This window comes from Carassius gibelio, chromosome A18 (assembly GCF_023724105.1).
Source record: "Carassius gibelio isolate Cgi1373 ecotype wild population from Czech Republic chromosome A18, carGib1.2-hapl.c, whole genome shotgun sequence".
NCBI classification, from domain to species: Eukaryota; Metazoa; Chordata; class Actinopteri; order Cypriniformes; family Cyprinidae; genus Carassius; species Carassius gibelio.
In genome coordinates, this window is record NC_068388.1 from 13,692,117 (window position 1) to 13,701,334 (window position 9,218).

General features: G+C 35.7%; 1 protein-coding gene across 1 annotated transcript in view; it reads left to right on the plus strand.

Moving 5' to 3' along the window:
• Positions 1 to 8,722, plus strand: part of LOC127933879 (leucine zipper protein 2-like) — a 96,949-nt gene extending 88,227 nt beyond the window's left edge. Inside the window, exons 11-12 of the mRNA XM_052530929.1 lie at positions 5,870 to 5,941; positions 7,376 to 8,722. Of these exons, the coding sequence (XP_052386889.1) occupies positions 5,870 to 5,941; positions 7,376 to 7,444 (141 nt within the window). The 3' untranslated portion in view covers positions 7,445 to 8,722. The remainder of the gene's footprint in view (positions 1 to 5,869; positions 5,942 to 7,375) is intronic.
• Positions 8,723 to 9,218: the final 496 nt, after the last annotated feature.

A 9,218-nucleotide genomic window follows, 5' to 3' on the forward strand; every position in this document is an offset into this window, starting at 1 on the left:
GATGCTCAAACAAACAATATATATATATAAGAATCTCAAAGTAAAAACTACAAAAATGTTATGTTTTCACTCAGAAAGTTCTAGTAAATTTCATCAATTGTTACAAAGAAAGGGCAAGTACATTGATTTAAACCTGAAATATTGAAGTAGAAAACCTGAAAAGGTGTTTTCTTAGTATAAAAAGTACTGAACATATATTTTAGTTATAACTCAATAATAATTGCTAAAATTATTTGTATTATATTATCGTAAAAAAACAAATCTAAAACAGTTTTTTGTTGTAAAACAAACTGCAATATTCTGTTCATTTGCATTTATCAGATGCTTTTATCCAAAGCAACCTACAGAAGAAGAACAAAGCAAATCTGTAAAAGTATTTTATGCACACAGCCATATTTTCCTAACTGTGTATGCTTTGTACTCTGATCTCACTCCACTGGCTCCCAGATACGGCCAGAATCAAAGCTTTTGAAGCTGGCATTCAGGACTATCACTGGAACAGCCATTCCCTTCCTCAGTTCACTACAAACTCAGTTTCTACAAACGCTCCCTCCACCAGCTTAGGTCACAAAATGAGAAAAAATAAATAAATAATAATCTGCTTTTCTATTCTCTAGCCTACTTCCTAATCTAGTTGTCTAATAAACTGGCATTGTGTGTTACAGTTTATTACATAGCTAGATTAGGAAGTAAGCTAGAGAGGAGCAAAAAAGTAGAGATTTTTCCCCCTCATTCAGTGACCTACGCTGCATCATTGCAGCTGCAGTCAGAGACAGTCAGTGTTCTGAGACGCAGGCTTAGAACTGTGCATGCACACTGGCAAGTGAGTCAGTTGTTGCCATATTTCATTGGTGACTTCATATATGAAATTTAATAATAAGCTTGGTGAACAGTTTTGAAGAATTTGAAGTTTTGCATGCCCAAGGGGCGTTTCAAAGATAGGCACCTAGTGAAACGACTTGCCTAAAAGGGACTTTGGCTGCAGGTGAGCCCAGCGTGCTGATATACAGCCATATTGCATGGCGACAAGTGTGATATTGCATTTATACAACAGTTTAATGGCACGAGTGTGTAAATTCATAAGGAACAACAACAACAGTGTATGTAAAAACCTTCATCTAAAGTTGATAGTTTAACAGCTGAGCTTTCGTTACTAATTCGAAACATTACATTTGAATAAGTAATGTAGGAGCATTTAGTTGTTTCATTGAAAGCTTATTGTATTACTGTATCAAAAGCTCACTGTATTATGTAGAGTAGTGTTATGAGAGAGAGATGGACTGAGCGAGTGTCATTACATGCATCTGATACAGCATTCATTCTTCAGCTCAATCTCATATTCACATTTAATTTTAGTTTGAATGTCCGTTGAGGAAAGCGGTTACTATTTGCTCTGAAACAAATAAGAGATTAATAAGACCAAAGACTGTAAGATTTACCTAAAAAAAAGTTCTGTCTCATGTTTAACCACTATAGAAACATCAGAGTCAGCTGCAAAGGTAAAGCTGTTCTCAGCAGGTTCATTAGCGCTGAACGGGTGCTGACACCCTGGAGCTCATATATATATAAATAGTCATTATCTTTATTAACAAACCGCATATTTGAATTCTATGTACATTCTTGAGTAAAAATCTCTTAAAACGGTATTTTTAAATTATAGTGCATTATAGAGTTGAAACAAGATGTGGAATCCTCTAGTCTGGACGGTTTGAGACAATACTGGAAAGATGAACTGGAAACAATGCATTACACATCAGCAGAGCAGAGAGGAGTACTGTAGGCTCGATGAGATATACAGTACATCACGCTGGTTGCTGACATGCACTTATCAACTATAATGGCAGGATTTGTGTGTGTTTGTTATTGTAGGTAAGTGGCTGTGTGTTAGCTGAATGTGTGTGTGTAAAAGAGGGGAAAAGGGCGATGTGAGGAGGTGTGTGGAGACAGGAAGCATCAACAGACAGAAAGAGGGAGAGAAACACAGGTTCCCAGGGAGAAGGTGTCATTCTTGGTAGATGACATGCCATGAAGATTGTCTAATGAAACTGTTCCCAAAGCAGCTCTCACCCTGCTGATGGCACTGATAAAAGCAGTGTGTGACGGAGCCGTGACTATACTGAGAGAAAGAGTGAGACTGTGAGTGAGATATAACACATTGGAATGGTATGCAATGGTGTTTTATCATTTATGAATAATCATAGATTAGTGTGTGTTCTAACACTTACCTTCTGTACAAAGAGTCACACGATAAGTGTCACAAATTTCCCAGTTTGATTAGTGACCTAGAAATAGTGGCAAATCTACGAATCTATTATTTGTTCTATTTCTTTTACATCTGAATGTCACATTTTTAAGTTGAAATTGAAATGTTGCTGATTTTTGGATCACACTGTATACACTACAGTTCAAAAGTTGGTAAATGAATACTTTTATTAAGCAAAGAGGTATTGAGTTCATCAAAATTGACAGCAAAGACATTAATGTTTTTTTTTACTATTATTAAATGTATAATGATAAAGGCAATATATATATATATATATATATAACACTTCAAACTTTTGAACGGTATTTAATATATAAATATAATATTTTATACAGTAATTAATTAATATGCTATTTACATTTAAATTGCGTATCCAGACTGTTTCGTTATGGAGTATATAACAACAAACTGAAGTTGTTGTCAGATGGTGAAGTACTGAATCACATCCATCAAAAAAGCATGTCAACTGTTTTTTTTCTCTTTAGTATTAATCACACACCAGCTTGTCCAGAGGCATATACAGTTTACAGACATTGATAATTGCTATTTAATCATCTCTGCTGTTTTCAGTACATTACTGCAATCAATTCTTTGACCATTTTTTTGAGGAAAGAGCACTTAAGGATGAAGCAGGCCCAGGCAGTGAAGGAAATGAACAAAGTATATGGCAAGAGTAAATAGAGATGGTTACTCTTTACTGCCTGTATAAAGTAGTTCTTTTGCCAGGCACAGTCCTATAACACTTGCATTAACTTAAAGGGTTAATTCACCCAAAAATGAAAATGATGTCCTTAATGACTCACCCTCATGTCGTTCCAAACCCGTAAGATATCCGTTCACCTTCGGAAAACAGTTTAAGATATTTTAGATTTAGTCCAAGAGCTTTCTGTCCCTCCATTGAAAACCTATGTACGGTTTACTGTCCATGTCCAGAAAGGTAAGAAAAACATCTTCAAAGTAGTCCATGTGACATCAGAGGGTCAGTTAGAATATTCTGAAGCATCGAAAATACATTTTGATCCAAAAAGAACAAAAACGACGACTTTATTCAGCATTAGCCGCATTTCCACTGTCGGGGCAGTGCGAGCCAGGGCTTAAAGCAGGCCGGGCGGGGCTCATAGCCCCGGGCCAGTAGCACCGAGGCCAGAATAGCGCAGGATTTCCACAGTGGAGCCTGAAGCACCGCTGCACGTCACTAAAACACGCCCTTTACACGCCTCTCAGAACAATGTCATGCAACCTCAAAATTTCACCAACAAAGGGAAGTTATCAGAAAACTAAGAAATAAGTCACTGGAACATGCGCGATCACAAAACGAACATGATAAAAGCGGCCGTTTGTTTGCATGCTTTGTTATATATTCACATTCAAAAGCATCGATGTTTTAACTATAGAATAAGTGATACATTGATCATATTGATTTAATTTATCAAGACTCAAAATTATTCACACATAAATACACTTATTTCTATTTTATTTATTTATTTTTAACGCTCATGAAAATAGCCTGCTTATTCAGCCGAGTCTGTTTCTGTTTATTAGCCACAGTAGCCGTCACATTTAGGATGAATGATAATATCTCTATTTTTGTAAGCTCCCGAACAAAAAAACATTATTAGGCTATATTCTTTTATGATAGGCAACGTGAGATAAACTCGAGACGAGGCTTGTGACAGATAATATTAAGTTACTTAATAAATACACGACTGTTATATAGAATAAGAAGCTGACATCTGATTTCTTCAAGCGGTCATATTTATGTTTACTATGGTAACATGTTTAGCATGCATATCTTTTTCATCGCTTATAAATATTTCTGCCTTGTTTAGTGATTATAATCCACATCAGATCAAGTTATTTCAAACACTCGCTGCTGACTAAAAGAGAGTTTTGAGCTCGACTTATTTTAAAAAAAAAGTGTTTAATGCTGGTGTTAAAGCTGTTATCTTTCTGAAATGATCCTCAGCGCAGACTCTCTATTTTTATAAAAGCTCCCAAACAAAAATCATTATTATATTTTGATGATATTCAACGTGGAGCTAAACTCACGAAACGAGACGACAGATAAAATGTTACTTAATAAATACACAATTGTGATAGAGAATAAGGAGCTGACGTCTGATTTATCCAAGCGGTCATTTTTACCATGTTTACTATGGTAACGTTAATGTTTAGCGTGCATAGTCTTTTACATCGCTTATAAATATTTATGCCTTGTTTAGTGATTATAATCCACATCGGATCAAGTTATTTCAAACACTTGCTGCAAACTAAGAGTGAGTTTTGAGCTCAACTTATTTTAAAATGTCTTTAATGCTGGTGTTAAAGCTGTTATCTTTTTTAAATGATCCGTGCTGACGCTCTCCAGACGCTGAGAAACTCCGCCTATGTTCATAACCCCTCCTCTAGCCCCAGCTGGCCCGCTTTGGCCCAAGGATTTTGGCCCCGAGGAAGCCCCGGCGAGGCACGATCAAGCCCCGGAAGTGACAGTGGAAACGCGACTGGCCCTCGCACTAGCATGCCCGGTCCTAGCTCGATAGTGGAAACACGGCTATTATCTTCTCTTCTGTTTCTGTTGTGAGTGCGTTCACAGCAGTTTGTGACATCCGGTTCGCGAACGAATCACTCGATGTAACCGGATCTTCTTGAACCAGTTCACCAAATCGAACTTAATCGTTTGAAATGGTTTGCATCTCCAATAAGCATTAATCGACAAATTACTTAAGCTGTTAACTTTTTTAATGTGGCTGACACTCCCTCTGAGTTCAAACAAACACATATCCCAGAGTAATTCATATCCAGAGAGAACTGAAGATGAACACAGAGCCAAGCCAGATAACAAACAAAAGATTGACTCGTTCTCGAGTCAAGAACCGGTTGCATCGGTTGCACCTTTCTGGACATGGACAGTACACACATTTTCAATGGAGGGACTGAAAGCTCTCGGACTAAATCTAAAATATCTTAAACTGTGTTCTGAAGATGAACAGAGGTCTCACTGGTTTGGAACGACATGAGGGTGAGCCATTAATGACATAATTGTTATTTTTGGGTGAACTATCTCTTTAACCTCACTGTGTGTGTTTCCTGTCAGAATGAAAAAAAAAAATGATGAGTGTATTTTTCTGTTAAACATTGTCTTTTGCTGTCTTGCAGTCTTCTGTTTAATGTGTTGATCCAAAAACATTTTTCAGGCTTGTTTCTGAGCTCACATTTCCTTGAAATACTCCATCCCTTGAGCAACATGATTAATCTGTTTTCTATGCAACATTGTATAATATCATAGCTCAGGGCTTTTGTGGAAAATGTAAACAATTGTAGTCTATACAGTATCACTGCTCCATTGTGGCCCCGTCCATGTATTTTTTTATTTATTAACTTTAAAAATACTTAAAAATTGCTTTTATTCAAAACATCTTTCCCCTTCACTCTGTACTTGATTTTTTAGATGATCCTGGGATATGTTTGCTCCTTGAATTTGCTTTTCAATTTAACATTAACGTTCTCTCTCTCTCTCTCTCTCTCTCTCTCTCGCTCTCTCTCTCTCTCTCTCCCTCTCTCTCTCTCTCTCTCTCACACTCTTTCTTTCTTTGTTTGCACCTCCAGGTGGGAGCAGACTGTTCCCACAATCAGACCGAGAGTTCATCTGAGATGAAAAAGACATTTGACCACAGTCAAGTGAGTGTTCTGATGCGCCCTACTGAAAGAATTAAAGAATGAAAAATCTGTTCTCATTTACTCCCCCCATGTCTTTCTAAACCTGTATGACTTTCTTTCATCTGTGGAATGCAAGTAATTTTAAAGAATGTTTCAACTGTTTTTGCCCATACTTCAGCAAAACAACACTGGACTTTCAATGTATGGACAAAAATATAAAGATACAAGATCTTCTTTTGTGTTCTTCAGAAGAACAAGACATGTATTTAGGTGAACTATGCCTTAATAATCATTTAATAATAATCAATTTGGGGTAAACAATCCCTTTAACAATGCATGAATTCATTATACTGTACAAACTCAAAATCCTTCTATTTATTTATTTAATGCATTTCCATTGATTTCTGTACATAAATATTGTCTTTACAAAATACATTCCTGCTCAAAAGTTTCGGGTAAGAATGTTTTTGAAAGAAATTAATATTAGATTAATTAATACTTTTATTAAACAAGTAAACATTACATTGGTCAGAAGCGACAATAAATACATTTATATTATCAAATAAAAGCAGCTGTAATTAGCAAAAGAGACCTTAAAAAAAACAACACAAGTGCATATTATGGGCACAACGATTTAAGTGTAAAGTTAATTAAAACATCACAACATTAATTGCTAACCTATAAGTGTGAAGAAGTGTGTAACTTACTGCACATAATAATGTTTTCTAACTAAATGTAATCTAACTAAACTTAATTTTCAGAATTAAATTAAATTTGAATCCCCAGATTTTCAGTGTTGTCTATGACCTTTTGACCGCACTATGTATTTACAAATACATGTATTCAAATACATGTTATGTGCGATAACACATAACAATAAGGTTCCATTTGTTAATGTTAGTTAGTGTATTAACTAACATGAACGAACCATGAACATTATATTTATTACAGTAATCTTTGAGAAACTTTTAGATACAGTCGTTCATTGTTAGTTCATGTTAATTCACAGTGCATTGACTTATGTTATCAAGGACAACTTTTGATTTTAATAATGAAATAATAAATGTTGAAATTAACATTAACATTAATAAATGCTGTAGAAGTATTGTTCATTCTTAGGTCATGTTAACTAATGAACCTTATTGTAAATTGTTACCAAATTCGCTTTATAGATTTATATTTTCATGTTCACCATGTAATATAAGTGAGCTGTCAAGATGCAGTAAGCATAGACCTGTGCACACCCTCTCACAGATGACTATTTGCTCTAGTGCTAACAAGTGTCAGCCTTGAGAACTGCAGCAAGCGGTGACAGGTTTTGTCAAATTATAGGTCAGTCTGACAGCAACGGGGAAATGGAGAGGAAGGTCTAAATGTGTAATCACCTGCTTTGTTTGTGCCAGACTTCACTATGGTATGCATGTGTTCTCTTCTCTTGTCATTTCTGTTCTATAGTCGAAGACCCCAGAGCAGATCGGACAAGGTCAAGCAAGGACAGCAGAGGAAAGTGTGAAAACAGACTAAAAAAGACACAAATGGACAAACACAACTGAAGGGACAGTGGAAGACTTGGCAGATTTTCTGCATGGTAAAAATGATGTCAGATCTGTTTAAGCCCCTCTTCATTCACTGAGCTTATAAGCACACACACACACACACACACGACTGTAAGCAAACACAAACAACAACAGACACTAACACATAATACTCAGTCTTACACTGCTAATGTAGAAAAAGAAATTCCCAACATAAAATTTTGAACTTTCTTAATAAAAAAACAACAACTGCATAGTATGGCATGCATTATAGAGTTTTAGATATTGATTTTACAGATACGATGGTATGATATGATGGTTGTTTTATAATAATTGTTACTTTTTATTTGTCTATTTTGATTCTTTTTTCTTTTCTTTTTTCAAAGTGAGGACACGGTGTTCTTTGATTTGTGTGGTTTGTAATTAAAAACTATTTCTGGCACCTCAGACCAGAGTTTCAGTGTTAAAGGTCACGCCGGGGGTCGTTTGAGTTCTGTAAATTTACACAGGAGGTCAAATATGAACTTTTTCTGAGCAGCTTATGAAAATATTGAGCCATGTACTGAATGCAAAAAAGGGCTGCACGATTTGATGAGGGAAAAAACATTAAAGAAAAAAAAAAGATTATTATTATTATTATTATTATCATTATTATTTTATTTTTACAGTGCAATTGTAAAATTTAAATAAAATTAGACTTATTTTTATTTTTCAAATGTTTAACCATCAAGCTTTTATTTTGGCTGCTCATGTGTAAATGTGTGTAAAAACACAATGCCACTTCATTCTTAAACATTTAAGGCATATATTTATTTAATAATTTGCAGCATTTGAGATTTCATAATCACACTAAGCCGTGTTGCAATTTCGGCTTTGTTCCATCTAATCGTGCAGCCCTAACAGAAACGAAATCAATCCCACCTCTGTTAAAACGATGAAAAGACCTGTTTAACGCAGCTGAAATGTGAAGGTACGGTTTGTCTTTTGCTGTAGCAAAGATTCATTTACTCCTCCTACTCCATATTACGAGGCTCAAGTTGGCTGGCCAACTATCACTGTTGAATATTTCAGAGCTTTTGGTGCCAGAATTAAAGAGAAAAACTCGACTCACAGTGAGTCGTCTCCCTAAGAATGATGTGCCATGCACCGAGTACTTAATCTACTGCTACATCTCTTTCTCTTTCTCTACCTTCTTGTGTCCTTTACAATAAACCGTGATTTTCGCTAAATGTGTGAAGAATAAATGGTTATTTGTGGAGTAAGATAACAGACTCGTCACTGTCCGTGCATTTCCTGTGTCCTGACTCTGCTGCTCTGTTTAATTAACACCTCTGGCGATTCAAGAAAGGCTCTGTTATACCTTTAAAGTGCAAGGTCAATAACCTAGCTCCTTCGGGATCAAGCAAAAGTCCTGATTGGTGTATCCTGTACGTGAGCAGCACAACATAATAACTCCAAAGATCCGATTCTTAGCCTTTTCATAGACCTTTGATTTTTCTTTCTCCATCCATCCGTCTCTTTCTGCCCACCACTTTTCCCAGCTGAACTTCATATTATCTTTATGTAAACACTGAACTGAAAAAAAAACTTACAAATTCCAAGAATAGACTTTTAATTATGGGGAACTGAGTCTTGATGAAAAGTTGTGATGGCAGCTTGTTTAAAAAAAAAGGCCTTGAAATGACAACAGCGGCTTTGTCTTGGAAATTAAAGCTGACATTATTGTTCTGTTAAAGATTATGAAAATTATTCAGTGCTTTGTC